The sequence below is a fragment of the Mesoplodon densirostris genome, chromosome 6 (genome assembly GCF_025265405.1).
Source record: "Mesoplodon densirostris isolate mMesDen1 chromosome 6, mMesDen1 primary haplotype, whole genome shotgun sequence".
Taxonomy (NCBI): domain Eukaryota; kingdom Metazoa; phylum Chordata; class Mammalia; order Artiodactyla; family Ziphiidae; genus Mesoplodon; species Mesoplodon densirostris.
Genome location: NC_082666.1, coordinates 76,928,897 through 76,948,759, shown reverse-complemented (window position 1 = coordinate 76,948,759; position 19,863 = coordinate 76,928,897). Strand labels below are relative to the sequence as shown.

Here is a 19,863-nt window from a genome sequence, read left to right as displayed (position 1 = left end):
CTGACTTTCTCTTGGCTGCTCTTCCATAGTTAGTAATATCCTTACATCAGGCTAAATTCAGAAGGTAAATATTACTCCCAATGGGCTTCCTCCTTGAAAGTCTCCTGCTGAGAACTTCCTGTTTTAATATTAACAGCATTATTTAGTATAACAAAGAAGCACCTAATAGAGATGATTCATTCTTCTCATGTCTCCATTCTGTTCATGTACACAAGGCCCTCTCTCACCAAGCAGGAACCAAGCTCACGTTTTTCAATGCGACACAGTGCAATTTCCATTTCTTATATTGTATAAGCCTCAAGGTCTTACCTGAGGACTTCACCTCCCTTAGGTAAGACTAGGTGTCATCTTACAAAGTACTCCCTTCCCACATGAGTCCATTCTTAATCCAAGGCATTATTTTAAGACAGAAGCCAATCCTGTGTGGGCCGCACATACACAGCTGCATTAGTCACACAACACCGGACATCCAAATATACAGAAACCTCAGCTCTCTAGAAACTTTGGATGGCAAAATTTTCCAGATAAGTGATAATTAATCCCTTTAAACAAAGGATCTTATCTGAAAGTTAATCACTATGCAAACAATAATGAATATCTATCACTGTGCCCAGCTGACATAAGAAACCCCTGAGGCTTCATACAAAATGATTCTAGGCAACCGAGCCTTTTGTGTTCCTCATTCTTCCTGTTCCTGACCCTTCATCTGCCTTCTTAATCCCATCTGCCCAATATTTCTGAAAACATATTCTAACTTCTCTTCAATGTCTTTAACCATTTGCAAACAACCCTGTTCGAATCTCCCCATTCTTAAATGAAAAACATCCCTCTCTCCTACTTGATGCTATTACCTGAAGCTGTCAGATCCTCTCCTTCCTCCCGTCATCAATCACTATTATGGCTCTCTATCCTAGCTGCACATTAGAATCTTCTGGGAAGTTTTCCCAAAAATGACGATGCCATCTTTAGCAACTAGGGAACTGCAAATTAAAGTAACGATGAGATCTCAACTTAGCCCCATCAGACTGGCAAAAAATTAGAGTAACACTTGTTGTAGGTAGAGGGTTACTGGTAGAAATGTAAGTTAAAGCTCTTTAATAAAGGAACTGTCCATACATTTTAAATTAAATATACTTATTCCCAACCACCTCGGAAAACTGTTGAGCAGTTTCTTTTAAAGTTAGACATACATTTACCACATGGCCCAGCAATTCCATACTTATGTATTTACTCAAGAGAAATGAAAACAGGCCCCCCAAAAAACATTATACAAAAATGTTCACAACAACTTTGTTCATAACACCCCTAAACTGGAAACAACCCAAATGCCCATCAACAGGAGAACTGATAAAACCAATTGTGCTATTTTTATACAATGAAATATTGCCCTGATTAAAAAAAAAAGAGAGAAGGGAAGATCAAACAACTGATATGACCCAAAAACATGGATGAATCTCAAAAACATCATGCTGAGCTAAATAAGTCAGACACAAAAAGGTACATACCACATGACTCCACCTGCATGAAGTTCAAGAACAGGCAAAACTAATCTATGGTGAAAGAAACTGGAACACTGGTTGCCTATGAAAGAGTTGAGACTGCCTGAAAGAAGACAGCAAATAACTTTCTAAAGTGATAAAAATGCTCTAGATTTTGTCTGGGGTGTATACATGAGTGTATTTGTCATGATGAATGTATACTTTGGTCAAAACTTAATGAACTGCACACTTGAGATCTGGTCATTTAGCTATAGATTTTATCTCAGTTTTTAAAAAAAATGGATAGAATCATCAAATGGTTGAAAGTGCTACAAAAAAGAATGAGACAAACAGAAGAACAATCCTTGTCCTGGGAGCCTACTCCACTTAGGTCACAGCCCCGACGGAGATCTGCAGGATAGTATTCATAGCAGTACTGCTTCTATCTGTCAAAACCCAAACCACAACAGACAACAAGAAAATAGAGAACTGACTTGTTCAAAGGAAAAAAGGGTGTTAGACTGTACCTAATACGTCTTTAAGTGAGAAAAACAATATGCAGGGAAGTGGATACAAAAGCTCCCATTTCTGAAGAATAAGTCGTGAACAACCCCACCTCATACACATCTACGTAAGGTTACATGAGCATGAAACAAGGAAATCCCCCAGCTTGTTACCGTGGACTCAGGGTGACTGGTGTAGATGGCGAGGCAAAGAGGGAAGGAGAGCATCCCTTCCTCAGAAAGACTCCACTTGCCAAATATGTTCCCTAATGAAAAACAATTACAATATGGTCCTGTTGATGAAAAATTAGGTGTGTTTTTATCCATAAAGACATGCAAAAAACCTGTCAAATGGTTAACTATGATGTCCCCAGATAGTGAGATTTCAAATGATTTTTGAGTTCCATCCTACACTTTTATGGCTTGTCCAATTATATAATCAGAAACAATCCCAGAGTTGGTTTTGTGGTGGGAAAAATTTTTAATTAAAAATACACTTTAAAACTTAAAAAAATACTGATGCTAAGACCCCCACTCCAGGGCAGTTGAGAATCTCTGAGTATGGGGCCTAAGTCTGGGTATTCTTTAAAAAGTTCCAGGCTTCCCTGGTGGCGCAGTGGTTGAGAGTCTGCCTGCCAACGTAGGGGACGCGGGTTCGTGCCCCGCTCTGGGAGGATCCCACATGCCGCGGAGCAGCTGGGCCCGTGAGCCATGGCCGCTGAGCCTGCGCGTCCGGAGCCTGTGCTCCGCAACGGGAGGGGCCACAACAGTGAGAGGCCCGCGTACAGCAAAAAAAAAAAAAAAAAAAAAAAACCCAGGTGATTCTAACAGGGAGTCAGGGTAGAGAAGCACAGAATTTCTCAGAAGAGTCAACCATATAGACCCAACAGTGATCTAACCACTCAGGCTAACTAACTACTAACTAACCACTGCCCTTGGAATCCTCTCCTCTCCTGGCTTCGACCCACTCCCTTTATTTATTTATTGTTCAAGGCTCATCTCAAATACCTACGTTCCAGGTATCCTTTTCCCGTCTTCCCAAGAGTAGAAATCCTTCTTCTTTTGCACCCCCAGAGCACTGTGTCTCACTCTGATGGCTGATCACAGACTCCCTTGCTTTGCAGTTGGGCATTTATTCATTCCCTCAACAAACACTGATCAAGCACCTGCCATGGTTATCCCACTCCTCTAGCTACGTGATAAACGTCTAGGTCAGAAATGATGTCTGACTTTTCTTTCTACTATCTGCAGTTTCTAGCATGGAGTCTTGCATATAATAGATGCTACTCTTTTATCGAACTATCTTTTAAAATATTATGACTTTTCACTTCTAGCCTGTGTCTGTTCTCTTTGCCCCTTCCAATTTTCTGTGTAATTAGTAACAGGAAGAACAAACCTTGTTTAAAATTTATTTTCTGGGGACTCTATGTATGTAAAGAAGTCTGTGGGAGGTGCTGTTGAAAACTCCCAAGAAAATACAGAGCCAGACACCGTCCTCAGGAAGATTCCAGACCAGTAGAAGAGAGAAGAAAGGTGTATGAATACCTTTAGTCCAAAAAAGGAAAGAGAAATACTTCAGAGATGTACAGATAGGACTTCTGGAAGATTACCTTCCCTGGGGATCAGGGAGTATTTCCGTAAGAAGATCATCGGTGAATGAGGCTTTAAAAGGCTGACACCATTTGGATGAACAGGGAAGTAAGGGACAGGGAATGGTCGGGGGAGAGACAGCATTGTCAGAAACAGGAAAGTAGGGCAGGAGCCTGGGTAATGACATGCAGGCTTGGGCTCCATTACAGGGAGTGTGAGTTGCTGCAGCAGGAGAGCAGGATGAGGGCAAATGATACAGGGCCTTAAAAACCAGAAAACACTGTGAGCCTGTGCTTCCAAAACTTACGCTTATTAAGTGAGGGAATGACAAAAATCAAAGAAATTTGTGAAGGGTTTTTAAGGAAGAGCAATAGGTTTTTAGTGAGTCCAGGAGGAGCCTTCCTATCTGGGAGGGCCATGAGTCTCACTGCAAGGACCTGGTCACAGTGTTTTGAGCAATGTGGCAGCCTTCTTCACTTGCATCCTGCTGGTTTTGAAAGGGCGAGATTGCCATGGAACCAAGTTCCAAATAGATGAGGTTTACTACAACCTGTAAAGAGTCCACTTCTTTTGCTTTGTGCCACAGGGAGATATTTGTTACAGAAAAGTCCTCTTAAAAAGTTCAGAGATGGCCAACAATTCCACCTTCCGGGCATATATTCCAGAGAACTGACCCATTTCCGTGGCAGCATTGTTCACAATAGCCAAAAGGTGGAAAGAACCCAAGTGTCCTCCGATGGGTGAAGGGTAAACAAAATGTGTCCTGTATATACAGTGGAATATTATCCAGCTTTAAAAAGGAAGGAAATTCTGATACCTACTACAACATGCGTACATACTGAGCATGTTATGCTAACTGAAATAAGACAAATACTGTATGATTCCACTTACATCTGGTAACAAGAGCAGTCAAATCCACAGCGTCAGAGAGTGGTTGTTGGGCTTCCCTGGTGGCGCAGTGGTTGAGAGTCCGCCTGCCAATGCAGGGGACATGGGTTCGTGCCCCAGTCTGGGAAGATCCCACATGCTGCAGAGCGGCTAGGCCCGTGAGCCATGGCCGCTGAGCCTGCATGTCCGGAGCCTGTGCTCCGCAACGGGAGAGGCCACAACAGTGAGAGGCCCTCGAACCGCAAAAAAAAAAAAAAAAAGAAAGAAAGAGTGGTTGCCGGAGGCCAGGGGGAGGAGGGGATGGGAAGAGTTCTAGAGATCGGTTACATAACAATGTGAATGTACTTAACACTACTGAGTGGTTAAGATGCTAAATTTTTTGCTATGGGTATTTTACTACAACAGTTAAAAATCAGGAAAAAATAGAAATTGACGTAGTACAGGTCCATAACCTCTTATCCACAATTCTGAAATCCAAAAAGCTCTGGAAACCAAAAATTCTGGATTACATTCTGTTGTCCAGACTCCACTGGGACGCTACAGAATAAACAGTATATGCGTCACATTTATCTTCTAAAAATTGTAAAAACTCTGAATGCTGAAACACACCTGGCCTCCAAAGGTTTCAGGTAAAGGACTGCTGACCTAAATTCTGATAATATCCATTTTTCCTCTTTAGATGAGAGCAGATAGATATTGATTGTGGACAACTGATCCATCTATTCACTAACTAATGATGCATTTTATTACTGTGGTTCTGGGGTTCTCCTAGCTGGCCCCTGCTTTGGGAAAAAAAAATTGACAACCTGAGTAAAATACTTAGCAGGAAGCTCTTTGTTTTGTTTTCCTGCTTCCTTTTACCAACTTCAGGTTTCATTTTAAGATGCTGCCTGGTCCTGGGTGTTGCCAGCCACACACTGGCACCCGGGAAAGCCGGGCAGGCCAGGGTCGGCCCAGGTGCACAGTGATGATTCAGAACTGCTTACCAGATCACACCTGGGCACACTGGACACGAACTGGGCCCCTTGGCAGCCTAGGATAAATCCGGCTAAATTCAGGAGGACACACACCACAGAGAGCAGCACAAAGAGGTTCACCTGAAACAGCAAGAGAAGAAGCAGTTAGAAAAAAGACCGTGGGTAAATTCAGAGATAGTTTTGTCTGAGTAAAAAACTCATATTCTTTCCCTAGAGGAAACATTAAAAAAAGTCAGAACAATGTTTTTAATGTACAAACTTTTTTTTTCATTTTTTAGAATGTTTTAAATTGTGCTGAGGAATGTCCCTGACCCTCAAGTCTTCTCAGTTTCCAGTCCCTATTTTTCTCGCTCTTTGCAAATGAGGGAGTTCTGTTAGCTGTACACTACTTTAAGCCATGGCTATTTCCTCCTTGAGCCATTGTTATTTCTTTCCGACTTTTACAGGATCATGGTAACTAGACAAATGGAGAATTCTAGAATATAAGTGGAACCCAGGAAAATCAAGGAGCTCAGAGCCATTACCAGACAGAAATCACAGTATGTGTGAAAATAAAGATAAGTCTTTTTTCAGTTCCAAGCAGTGTTGGTACTAAAGAAAAGGTGTGCAGTGATCTTCCATGTACTTGTATCCAAAGTCAAATATTACAAATATTACCCTAAATGATTAAGAATTGACAGAAATCAACCAAGAAGCCAGTATTTACTTAGGGCAAATTAGAGACTACAAAGGCTTTTCAACCTGAGAACTCTGATTATTGTCAAAATCAAACCTTAATGTAAATATAAAAGACTGGAGCTAATGATTATCAGTGTTAGAACCAAGCATCATTTCAGGTAGCTGATATGTCAGAATCGGCTGGCAAACGAGTTCACACGTGAACTCTACTACAGAAAGCTCATCCTTTATTGCTGGTATTCCAAGAAGCTTGAAAGTATCTCCCCAGACCCAGGTTATGAGTCAATATTTAGTATCATATGATGCCACTTTTCTTAAGAGGAATTCTTCCTTCCTCTCCAAGAGGAGCATATGAATTATAAATACCAAGTGACTCCAGGAATCCAGACCCTTGCTGGACTTGACTGAAGACTCTTTCCTGACCAATGAACAAGGCGACTCATTTTTCACTGAGGAATCTGGCTTCTGCTTCTCTCCTTTTTTGTTAATTTGTAAAAGGACTATGTGCCCTGCCATCAAATCTTGAGGAAAAAGCTGGAAGCGGCTACTGTGTTACTGTTTCCCAGGCTAGATTCTTCCAGGTCTGTAGTACTTGACTTGCACTGTGCCCCCTTGCAAGAGCCCCCTCTTGCACTGCCAAAGTTTTTTGGGAAATGAGAATGCATAATTGGCAAAAGACAGGACACAGTCTTCTAACATGGGCTTCTTTTATGCCCTGGCAGTAGCTACTCAAAGAGACCTAATACATCTGGAAACTTCACACCCAGCAACACAATTATTGTTACTATGGGGAAATCTTGAACTTGACTTTAGAAAATTTTTTAATGCAATATCAGATGCCTTAAAAAGAAAACATGGTTATAATCCTTATGCCTACCAGCCCACCACTAATCTTCATAACTGAAAATTAGCAGCATCAGATATAGAATGGATGAGAGTCCATTATCCAACACTGGATCCCAAATCTCTCCATTAAAATCTTAAATCCAGCTCATCAAAAGACACCATTAAGAAATCAATATAGGATTTCCCTGGTGGTGCAGTGGTTAAGAATCTGCCTGCCAATGCAGGGGACACAGGTTCGAGCCCTGGTCCGGGAAGATCCCACACGCCGCGGAGCAACTAAGCCGTGCACCTCAACTACTGAGCCTGTGCTCTAGAGCCCACGTGCCACAACTACTGAAGCCCACGTGCTTAGAGCCTGTGCTCTGCAACAAGAGAAGCCACCACAACGAGAAGCCCACGTGCTGCAACGAAGAGTAGCCCCCCACTCATGGCAACTAGAGAAAGCCCACGCACAGCAGCGAAGACCCAACGCAGCCAAAAATAAAATATATATATATATATAAGCTTTTTTTTAAACAAAAAAAGGGTAGTTGCCTGTTTTAGGGAGAAGGCGTGGAGCGAGGGGACTGACTGGGAAGAGATAAGGGAATTTTCTGGAGTGATAAAAATGTTCTATATCTTGTTTTGGGTATTGGCTACATGGGTGTATCCAACTGCTAAAACTTAGCTAACTGAATACTTATGATCTGGGATTTATATAAATTATATTTAATATATATTTTTCAAATAAGGAAGAGAATCCTGAGTTCAGCTGCCAAGACAGGAGTGTGAGATCATATAGTGAATATGATCTACTTCTAAAATGTCAGAACAAAAAAAACAAGATGAGAGAAGGCCCCAGGGATTCACTGTATGGTGGGCTTGGCTTCTCTCCTACACTGGAGGGGCTGCTAATGAGAAGTTAAAGCCGCAGCACCAGAATGCCGCCCTGCAAACCCCAGAATGAGGACATGGGCCAAGGCACACAGGCTGTGTACAAAATAGCCATGCACTGTTCCCCAAATTTATCCCTAAATTTGGCTTTTTTATTACTATTATTAAAACTCTGGCCAAACACTGGCCAAATGATCATCTAATTACAGTAAGTCCCCTACATACAAATGAGGTCCGTTCGGAGAGCGTGTTGGTAAGTCCGATTTGTTCATAAGTCCAGCAGAGTTAGCTTAGGTACCCAACTAACACAATCAGCTGTATGGTAGTGTACTGTAATAGGTTTATAATACTTTTCACACAAATAATATATAAAAAACCAACCAACACAAAAAATAACGAAAACTTTTTTTTTTTTTTTGCTGTACACAGGCCTCTCACTGTTGTGGCCTCTCCGGCTGTGGAGCACAGGCTCCGGATGCTCAGGCTCAGCGGCCATGGCTTACGGGCCCAGCCGCTCCATGGCATGTGGGATCTTCCCGGACCGGGGCACGAACCCGTGTCCCCTACATCGGCAGGCGGACTCTCAACCACTGCACCACCAGGGAAGCCCAAGAAAACATTTTTAATCTTACAGCACAGTACCTTGAAAAGTACAGTACAACAGCGGCATACAGGGGCTGGCATTCAAGTGAACAGGCAAGAAGAGTTACTGACTGGAGGAGGGAGAGGAGGTGGGAGACGGTAGAGCTGAAGGATCGTCAGCAACAGGAGACGGAGGGCAAGCTGCCATTTCACTCATGCCTGAATGCATGTTCGCATCTTTGAAAGTTCTCAGCTTGAAGGTTCATAGGTAGGGGACTTACCGTACTCTAGTGTAGACCACTGTGGTATATATCAGACATGGCAGATATTAGGATACCAAGCATATCTCTTTCAGAGGTTGGATCAGGCTCAACCGTACAAAATATTGGAGTTATAAGGGGTTCAGGATATACAGGGACCTTCAGAATGGACCCCTCTGGCTTTCACCTAGTTATAATGGTATAACATCCAGGACTCAAATATGCATCCGAACCATCACCAGATGGCATCCCCTTAAACAGAAGACAGTGAAAGATCAGCTACTAGTAAAGAACATCATAGTCACAAAGCCCACACAGCTATACCTGGAAAAGGGAAGAATTTCTCATATTTTCTTCTATTGTCATCATTCTTGCCTTTAAAAAAATCATTGCAGGTGATTTGAGTTTCTCTTTGTGGAAGACACCAGAATTTGGGATCAGGCTTTCCCCTTGCTTGCTGTGATATCTTAGACAACCTCCATGAAACTCACTTTTCTCATCTGTTAAAAAGGTCTATTGTCCTACTGGGAGAAAATATTTGCAAATGATGCAACTGACAAGGGCTTAATTTCCAAAATAAACAAATAGCTCATACAACTCAACAATAACAACAAAATAACCCAGTTGAAAAATGGGCAGAAGACCTAAATTGACATTTCTTCAAAGAAGACATACAGATGGCCAACATATGCATGAAAAGATGCTCAACATTGCTAATTATTAGAGAAATGCAAATCAAAACTACAATGAGGTACCACCTCACACCGGTCAGAATGGCCATCATCAAAAAGTCTACAAACAATAAATGCTGGAGAGGGTGTGGAGAAAAGGAAATCCTCCTACATTGTCAGTGGGAATGTAAATTGGTGCAGCCACTATGGAAAACAGCATGGAGGTTCTTCAAAAAACTAAAAACAGAGTTGCCATATGATCCAGCAATGCCACTCCTGGGCATATTCTGGACAAAACTATAAATCAAAAAGATACACGCATCCCTATGTTCATAGCATCACTATTTACAATAGCCAAGACATGGAAGCAATCTAAATGTCCATGGACAGATGAGTGGATAAAGAAGATGCGGTACATATATACAATGGAATAGTACCCAGCCATAAAGAAGAATGAAATAGTGCCATTTGCAGCAACATGGATAACCTAGAGATTACCATAAGTCAGAAAGAGAAAGACAAATACCATATGATATCACTTATCTATAGAATCTAAAATATGACACAGGGCTTCCCTGGTGGCTCAGTGGTTAAGAATCCGTCTGCCAATGCAGGGGACACAGGTTTGAGCTCTGGTCCAGGAAGATCCCACATGCCGCGGAGCAACTAAGCCCACGCACCACAACTACTGAGCCTGCGCTCTAGAGCCCATAAGCCACGAATACTGAGCCCACGTGCCACAATTACTGAAGCCTGCATGCCTAGAGCCCGTGCTCCACAACAAGAGAAGCCACCACAATGAGAAGCCCACGCACCACAATGAAGAGTAGTCCCCACTCCCCGCAACTAGGGAAAGCCTGCAGCAGCAACGAAGACCCAACACAGTCAAAGATAAATAAATAAATTTATTTAAAAAAATAAAATAAAGTGAAATAAAATATGACACAAATGAACTTACCTACGAAACAGAAACAGGCTCACAGACATAGAGAACAGAATTGTGGTTGCCAAGGGGGAGCGAGGGGGAGGGAGAGATGGATTGGGAATTTGAGATTAGCAGATGTAAACTCAATATTATACACATAATGGATAAACAAGGCCCTACTGTAGAGCACAGGGAACTATATTCAATATCCTATGATAAACCATAATGGAAAAGAATATGAAAAAGAATGTGTATATATGTATAACTGAATCATTTTGCGGTACAGCAGAAATTAACACAACATTGTAAATCAACTATACTTCAACAAAATAGGTTAAAAAAAAAGTCTATCATCCTAGGTACCTCCCAAGATTAATGAGAGACTCACACAAAATGATGTATATGAAAATCTTCTGTATCCCACAAAATGCTAGGCAACCAGTTTTACTATTACTAATAATAGGCATTTCCTCTTTAGGGGAGCAGCTTTTTATTATAAAACGAATTTCACTCGGTCTGATACCAGCACCTTGTATCTTACACTTGTGATGCACCTGAATTTGTGGCGGATGGAAAGGATATATACAAACTGTAAGAATGATCTGTAGGTATACTGTTTCCAAAACTTTTCCATAATTCTGAGACCTGCTTTAGGAACTCACTCCACCACGCTGACCATTGTCACGTGTGTGGGGTGTCTCCTGTTGGCCCCTCCAGATCCTCTCTCTACTCTTCACTCCATCCCCTCCTCCCAGGGAGACTGACCCGCGGACCATATCACTGGGGCTCCTTTGCCCTCTGGTGGCTGGTTTGGTTCAGCCAATGGGGAGGCCTGGCAGAAGATCCAAGGGACGGAGGAGAGTGAGGCTGGGGTGTTTTTCTCCTGGTTCCCTCTCTGCAGCCTCAGGATGGCTGTGTCCCTCATGGAAAGCCACAGGTCCTCTCAAGGTCTCAAGGGGTCTCTCTGTACATGATCCCGACTTCCAGATTCTGACCACTGTTCTCCCATCAGGACTAGGGATGGTAACAGCTTCACTGTCCCCAACACCCTGCACAGACCTTTGTGAACAGGCCCTTAATTAACTGCTTGTCAAGTTACAGTTTTATTGTCATCTATGTTTTACCAAGACCTTAACTAATAACAACTTCTCTATAAAATTTTTCCTTACATTTAACCTAATTTTTTTCTGCTCTTTAAGCTTAGCTCCTATTGTTCTCACTTCAAATTCAACATTACTTGTTCAATGAAGTGAACCCCATGGGTTACAGTCCCTGAATTCTACTGAAGCCAATTCATCACTGGGTTTTACCATCAAGAAAAAGAAAAGCCCAGAGTTGATGGAGAGATGTCTTCCTAGAACTTGTACTTTAGACATGAAAGACAGTGGGACTCAGAAAGTAGAGAGCTTGCCTCACTGCAGCCTGTGGCTTTTAAGGGTAAAATGCAAAATCCAGGATCCAAAGAGCTGGTCCTCTCACAAGGACAGGCAACATGAGTTAAGCCTTTTATGTTTTTGGTTTTATTGTTACTAACTTGAATCATGAATATCTTCTGATACTTATATACCCGGTAGCTTGACACAAAAGGTATGTTTTTCAATTGAGTATTTGGAATTCACCTTGACACTGATCTCTTGCAACTGTGCCCCGAGTTCATTCCAGGTCTCAATTAAATGACCCAATAAAACAATGTCTGGGGAACCTGAAGCTATCCAAGAAGAAGCATCACCTTCAGTTTGCCCATTCCTACCTGCTAAGAAAGTTCCTCATAATCTCCATCACATAACATCATTAAATAATTATGCCTATCACAGCTTGGTATTGATGAGTGTCTTTTTTGATACAAGATTTCATTCTCTAAATAGACTGACCTTTCCCTGCTGCTTAAGGACTTTCACTTTGCTTTTTACTTCCCTACTGCTCCAAGCTCAAGGTGCATCTGAAAAGTCAACTATGTATGTTTAAATAAACAGTTCCAGTAATTGTGTGAAGGTAGAGTAGCTTAAAAATGAATGAGTTTAGTGAATTGAGCTTAAGCATTTAGTTCTACTAATTCCTGAAAACCCATTAAAATGGCAATAAATGAAATATTTTAAATGCAGAAATCCATAAGGACAGAGAGAACAGAAAAATGGCAGTACAATTTTAGAAGTTAGAAAACCAGTGGGCAAGCATAAATGGACTCAGTGGTCCTGAGAAAACTCAATCTCCTACAACAGCAATGAGGAAAGCCAAAACAGCAGAATTTATTCCTCAGAATCTCCAAATGTTCAGAAACGGGTGGCAGCAGATACCTCTGGATATGAAAGTGAGGCTAGAAAAGGACTGATTGCGAGTCTAAGAAACAATTAGAAAATGGCACAACCACTATGGGGAACTATTGGCAGTTTCTAATAAAGTTAAATATCTACCACCCTATGACCCAGCAATTCATTTTTAGGTATATACATCAGTGTATATGCCTAGAAAAAGACATGTACAAGAATGTTCATAGCGACTGGTTCACAATAGCCAAAAACTAGAAACAATCCAAACGTCTAAGAATAGGAGAACAGACGAACAAATTGCAGTACACTCATAAATGAAATAAAACCCACTGCTGTGGTTTGAATGTTTGTGTCCCCCAAAATTCGTAAATTGAAATCCTAATCCCAAAGCGATGGTATAGGAGCTGGGGCCTTTGGGAGGTAATTAGGTCATGAGGGCAGAGTCAGTGGGCAAGCATAAATTGACTCAGTGGTCCTGAGAAAACTGAATCCTACAATAGCAAGGAGGAAAGCCAAAACAACAGAATTTATTCCTCATGAATGAGATTAGTGAACTTGTGTATGTGTGTGTATTTTTTTTCTATTTAAATATCAAAAGCTTGCCAAATTCTTTCCTTTAGAAACTTCTCAAAAACTTTTAATTCAAAAAATACTACCCACTGCCTCAGAATCCTTTTCTTTCACACTTTCTTTCTTCTTTTTTTTTTTTTTTTTTTTTTTTTGCGGTACGCGGGCCTCTCACTGCTGTGGCCTCTCCCGTTGCGGAGCACAGGCTCCGGATGCGCAGGCCCAGCGGCCATGGCTCACGGGCCCAGCCGCTCCGCGGCATATGGGATCCTCCCAGACCGGGGCACGAACTCGTATCCCCTGCATCGGCAGGCGGACTCTCAACCACTGCGCCACCAGGGAGGCCCTCTTTCTTCTTTTAATTTCCCAAGAAAATATCACTGCTACCCATTTAGTCACTATGCCTTTTTTCCCCCACAGGCACTCTTTGGATACTGCTCAAAAATAAACGAAAAACAGAATACACTTTTCTCCAGTGGGGCACCAAAACATAGGTGGTCTTAAATATTACTGAATGAATGAATCAATCAATCAATGAACAAATGAAAGAAAATTGATTCTTATTATAAACACTACATGGAGGTATCATACATCCTTACTAATATTCTGCAACATATACAGACAGGCCCTGAAAGGCAAACACCAGATTAACTCTCACTGCTTGCATGAAAATGGCTACTGCTACTGCTCCTGGTGGGAACTCACCACTTCCTGGGGCATGAAGATGGGACTTCTGTCCCATCCCTTTGTAGGGAGGAGTGGGGGTGGTGGGTGAGTGGGTGGAAGAACAAAGCACCCAGTCCTTAGAATTCAGGTTACATTTTCCCATTGAAACAAGAACATTCTGTGATCTGGCTGGGAACGTGACCAACATTCTAACATATATGTCCTCAGAGACAAGAAGTCCAAGCTCCAAACCACTGATCGGTCACCGGTTAATAAGACGAATGTCATAGGACCCATGACAATGAACATAACCACTTATTTGACTCTTAACATTTACAATTTTAATTCAGTTTGGAGAAGCATGTTAATACAAAGGTGTAGAATCCTGAGTAAAGTTATCTGAATACAACACCAATGACACCAGGGAAAAAAATCGAAGACAAGACACCAAACTAAAACCTTCCTGAACTAGTTTAGCAAAATGAATCTTCTGATAGACCGCTCAGCACCATGGCAACCAACAAAACATAGTAAATGACAGCGACTCACAAAGCCCAGCCTCCTGCTGCTCTAAAGCCGTTTAGGGAGCTCACACATGCGCTGACTTGGTTTGCCAGGGCGCCTTTAATCCTCAGATCCCAAGGGAACCTGCTCCTGGGCTTCACTCCCTTGACATCTTTTAAACTTCTTCCAGAAGCTTGACAGATATATTACCAACGTCCAGACTGGTTCTCCCTGCCAACAAGCCAAACACAGGTCCGTGGCTGTGAACAGAACCAGCTGTCTCTCTTTTCTCTCAGAGATGTTTAAGTGTCAGATTTACTCATGTTATGGCTATCCCAGATTTTCTTTTTATAAAATATTTAAAGTGTAATAACAGTTATTTTGAAGTCCTTTTTCAACAGTAGTGAAGGGCTTCTTCCTCTCCCCACCAGAGTGAGACACACATTTTCACTAGTTTGGGACACAGCTTCAAGGTGAGCTAAAAGCACTTATAACTGAGAGGTGCAAATTCCTGAGGAAAATATACAAACCTCAGGGTATTTTCAAGGCTCCAGCTTGTGAGAGGAAATTCTGCCTTACCTGGGGTCCTCCCTGCCCTGTTCTCTTGCAGATCCCCCATCCCCCAGGGCGGCCTTTCAGCACATTGCACCCCTCATTTCTCAGGAAAGTGACTCTTCTCATGACCCAGGCAATCAGGAGTAGCAGAGAAGGGGGCGTCCTCATCATGTGTCTGGCTCCATAATTCCCTGGTACAACTTAGGCAGCTCTGCCACTCTAAATTAATACATTCTCATCAGGAATGTGGCAGAGGACCAGGAGGAAAATATCCGAATGAGAGTCTCAAGAGAAATAAGCAGAGGATGACATGACACAGGGGATGTACTCTTCGAACAAGCTGAAAGGGTCAGGAACGTGGTCTGCTCTGCCCCTGGGGAATAAGGTGGCAGAAGTCAGTTTGCATTTGAAGATAAGAAAGGCAGCAGAAAGTTTTAAGCAAAATTGCAGATCTATGATTCTTAAGACTTCACGTTCCTTCTAAGTTATTCTTCTCTTTCATCTATGCATCTCTACTCTTCGTTCTTTCCCTGCTTCTAGCCCCTTCTCCACTGCTCTTAGTTTCTCAAGGTTCAGCAAATTAGAGAGTCAGATCTTAGGACTTCCCAACAATGAAGAACGAGGCTCTTGAGAAACTATCCAGAGCCAACAGTCCTCAAAGACAGCTGCCATCAAGTCCTTCCCTCTGTACTTTACAGGCTGTTCCTCACGTCAAGAGGTGAAGACTAATACATACAATGGAATATTATCCAGCCTTAAAAAGGAAGTACTGACACATGCTACAGCACGAATGAACCTTGAAAACAGTACGCTAAGTAAAATAAGCCAGATACAAAGGACACATATTGTATGACTGCAATTATATGAGGTCCCTGGAGTCATCAAATTCATAGAGACAGAAAGCAGAATGGTAATTACCAGGGGAGAATGGGGGGTTATGGTTGAATGGGTGCAGAGTTTCTGTTGGGGATGATGAAACAGTTCTGGAAATGGATAGTAGTGATGGTGGCACAGCGTTGTGAATGTACTTAATGTCATTGAACTCTATACATTTAAATGTTAAAATTGTAAAATTTAAAATATGGGGCTTCCCTGGTGGTGCAGTGGTTGAGAGTCCACCTGCCGATGCAGGGGACACGGGTTCATGCCCCGGTCAGGGAAGATCCCACATGCCGCGGAGCGGCTGGGCCCGTGAGCCATGGCCACTGAGTCTGCACGTCTGGAGCCTGTGCTCCGCAACGGGAGAGGCCACAACAGTGAGAGGCCCGCGTACTGCAAAAAAAACACACAAAAAACAAACTTAAATATGTAGATTTTACTCACAAAAGAAAAAAAAAAGAGAGGAAAAGAGGTAGAGTCCAATTTCCAATTCCCCTCCCCTTGATTCTAAGGTGGTCTTGGGAACTTGTTTGACTAAGAGAATGTAGCAGGAGTGACATTCTGGTACATCCAGGCTAGACGGTAAGATGACGCCTGGGCCACCTGGGCCTTTTGGAACACTCATTACAGACAGTCCCTCTCAGAACCCAGTCTCCATGCTGGGTGGCTGTTACAGGAGGAGGTCACATGTCCATGCTCTAGTTAACAGCCCTTGCTGGGCTCCCAGCCGTGTCTTTTATATATATGTACTGAAATATTGAAGGAGGAAATGTGAAGGCTGGGATTTATGTGAAAACAACACAGTGGTAAGGGAGAAGAGAAATGGATGGTTAGGGGTGTAGGGGAGACAAGCTTGAACATGTGTAGCTGGGCAATGAGTACAAGGTGGGGGGTTGCTGTGTTTCTCTCACATTAAGAGTATATTTGAAATTTCCCATATCAAAGGAAGAGGAGGAGGAGGAGAGGAAGGAGGAAGAAAAGGAGGAGAAGGGAAGGAGATGCGGGGGGAGAGAAGATAAAGAAACCAACTGGACTCATCTCTTCACAAAGTCAATTCCTGGAAAAAGAAAAAAAAAGTGGCAGGAAGAGTATTCTAGAATACATAAGACTAAAGAGACAGAATAGTCAAATAAAATGACTGAACCTTGACTGGGTCCTGGATTTTGAAGAACAGAACAGGGTCACATAGGAGTATTCACTTTTGAATGATCCGTCAAGCTGTACACATATACATACACAAATATGCACAAATCATACTTCAGCTGAAAAGCTTTTTGATGAATAAAAAATTATATAACATTTTGGAATAATTGGGAAAGTTTAAATATGGGCTGAATATTAGATGACACTAGGAAATTACAAATAATTTTCTTACTTATGATAATGTTATTACAGTGAGGTAGAAGAATGTCTTATTTTTAGGAGATGCCTCCTAGAGCATACAGGGGTGAAGTACCATGAAGTCTGAAACTTTGAAATACTTCAATGTAAAATATTTATATATAAACATAGCAAGTAAGGCAAAACATTAAAAGCTATTGAATCTAAGTGGAAGGTATATGAGAATTCATTATTTACTCAACTTTTCTGTAAGTTTGAGAATTTTCATAATAAAACATTAAAAAAATATTGAAGAGGCTTTTGCAGGTGCAAAAGTAACAAGAAGCAGAAGCATGTGCCCACCAGCTATTACTAATGAACTTCTTTATAAAAGAGCTGAGTTATGTGCCTGGGGATACAGGGGTCCTGGTGGAATAGTCCCTCCAAGTCAAGTCTTCTTTTTGGTATAACAGAGTCATCTACTTCTCTCAAGCACACCTTAAAATAAAGCCTATCCATCACGAAGGCCCGCTCACCTGCACAGAGCTCCCAGCAATCCTCCCACCCCTTAACAGACAAGCCTGCTGTGGAAACAGACCCAAAAAGCAAGGGTAGTGATTAAGAACATGGACTCTAGATAGAAACCACCTGAAATTGCAACCCAACTCTGTCACTTCTAGCTGTGTGACCTTGGGCAAATTACTTAACCTATCTGTGCCTTGGTTTCCTCAGAATGAGGATACTAATAACATCTTATAGGATTAGTGGGTGCATCTTACTTATGTGTTTACTATTGTTTACTATTACTATTGTTTACTATTATTTACTATTACTATTCTTATTATAAATTATTACAAACATTAAAAATATTACCAACCTAGTTCTTCAGTCACAACTAGAATTTATGAATAATCAAGGAACAACAGACATTCAAAAATCTAACAGCACCAAACAAGAAGGACCAAGATGTCAACCAGAACTACTGACCCCCATGGAGGAAACACTGATTACTCAGAGAATAGAAAAGAAAAAGACAAAGAAATAAAAAGTATAAGACTTTGAAAAGTTAAGAAACAAAGATGAGCAATTCAAGAGGTCCAACATCTAACTATGAGATGTTCTAGAAAAATAGAACAGAGCAAATGGAGGGAAGGAAATAATCAAAGAAACAGCAAAGAAAATTGCTTGGTGTTGAAGAAAGACACGTCTTCAAATTTTAAAAAACTCAAATACTCAACGGAAAAATAGTCAAAAAGTATGAAGGAAACAAGACCCACACCTAAATATACCTTCATGTAATTTCAGAAGACTGTCAGAAAAATTATCTGAAACTTGGAAATGGGCAAAAGAGATTATTGGGTATTCCATTTACTTATTTAGTTATTTGATTGGCTATTTTATAACTCTGTAGAGGCAGAGTTTAAGTTGCAGATTTTTTTTTCAGTAAAGATGGAAATAAATTCTGTCCAATGGAACAGAAAACCTCAAAAGTTACTGTTTATGGCTCTGCTGGACATCAACCAGTTTTGTATCTATCCCAGTAATCTCCTCCTAACATCACCTATAAATACTTAGCTCCTCAAATGTTCTTTGAACCAGTTTTCCCTCATTACTGACACATGTTCATTTTATATTTGCCTAAGAGTCATGATTTTATCTTTTTGAAAATTAAACTTTATCAATACGAAGATAAAGAAAAGATCCTAAAAGCTTCCAGATAGAAAGAAAGGGGCTACCCACTAAGGAACAAGAATCAGGTCAGCATCAGTGACAGAAGTCATCAAGCACTGCCTTCAAATTTTGGAAGGAAAATCATTTTGAACCCAAAATTCTATATGTAGCCAAACTATCATTCAAGTGGGAGGGCAAAACAAAGACACATCAAGACATTCAAACCCTTAGAGAGCTCGTTTCCCTCACATTCTTCATGAAAACTTTTATTTGAGAATATTCTCTGGCAAAATGAAAAAGGAATTCAAGAAAAAAGAATGCATGAGGCTTGAGATCTAAGAAACAATGGCTCTAATCCAAGAATACCAAGAAAAGAAATATTTAGATGACATCTGTATAGGAGACCTAGAAAACAATTAAGTCCAAACTGGAATAGGAAGTTAATAGTCTTAGAAATGTCCAAAGGAGAAAGTGAAACAACTAGCAAAAAGTATGATTAAGAAGCTAGATAGGGCTTCCCTGGTGGTGCAGTGGTTGAGAGCCCGCCTGCCGATGCAGGGGACACGGGTTCGTGCCCTGGTCTGGAAAGATCCCACATGCCGCTGAGCAGCTAGGCCTGTGAGCCATGGCCGCTGAGCCTGCGCGTCCGGAGCACCGCAACGGGAGAGGCCACAACAGTGAGAGGCCCACGTACCGCAAAAAAAAAAAAAAAAAAAAAATAAGCTAGATAAGTAAAACTCACACTTAGAGTCAGCTGATTTTCAACAAGGGTTCCAAGATAATTCAATGAGGAAAAAACAGGCTCTTCAACAAGTGGTGCTGGGACAACTGGATATCCACCTGCAAAAGAATGAACTCGAACCACTGACACACTGTATGCAAAAATTAACTCAAAATAGATTATAGACCTAAGTATAAGCTAAAACAATCAAACTCCTAGAAGAAAATATAGGAGTAAATCTCCATGACCTTAGATTAGACCAGCCTTCTTAGATATGACAGAACAGCAACAAAAGAACTTCATGAAAATTAAGAACTTTTGTGTTTCAAATGACACCACAGAAAAAGTTGAAAGACAATCCATAGAATGAGAGAAAATATTTGCACATCATATATCTGATAAGGGACTTGAAAAGGGAAATTGGATAATTTTGTTAGTTGTG

At 41.4% G+C, this 19,863-nt stretch overlaps 1 protein-coding gene across 2 annotated transcripts in view; it reads right to left on the bottom strand.

Annotated features, from left to right (window-relative positions):
• Positions 1-19,863, bottom strand: part of ENTREP1 (endosomal transmembrane epsin interactor 1) — a 62,887-nt gene that overhangs the window by 20,017 nt on the left and 23,007 nt on the right. For both annotated transcript variants that reach the window (XM_060100889.1, XM_060100890.1), the window contains one exon: positions 5,446-5,556. In XM_060100889.1, coding sequence (XP_059956872.1) covers positions 5,446-5,556 — 111 coding nt within the window. The remainder of the gene's footprint in view (positions 1-5,445; positions 5,557-19,863) is intronic.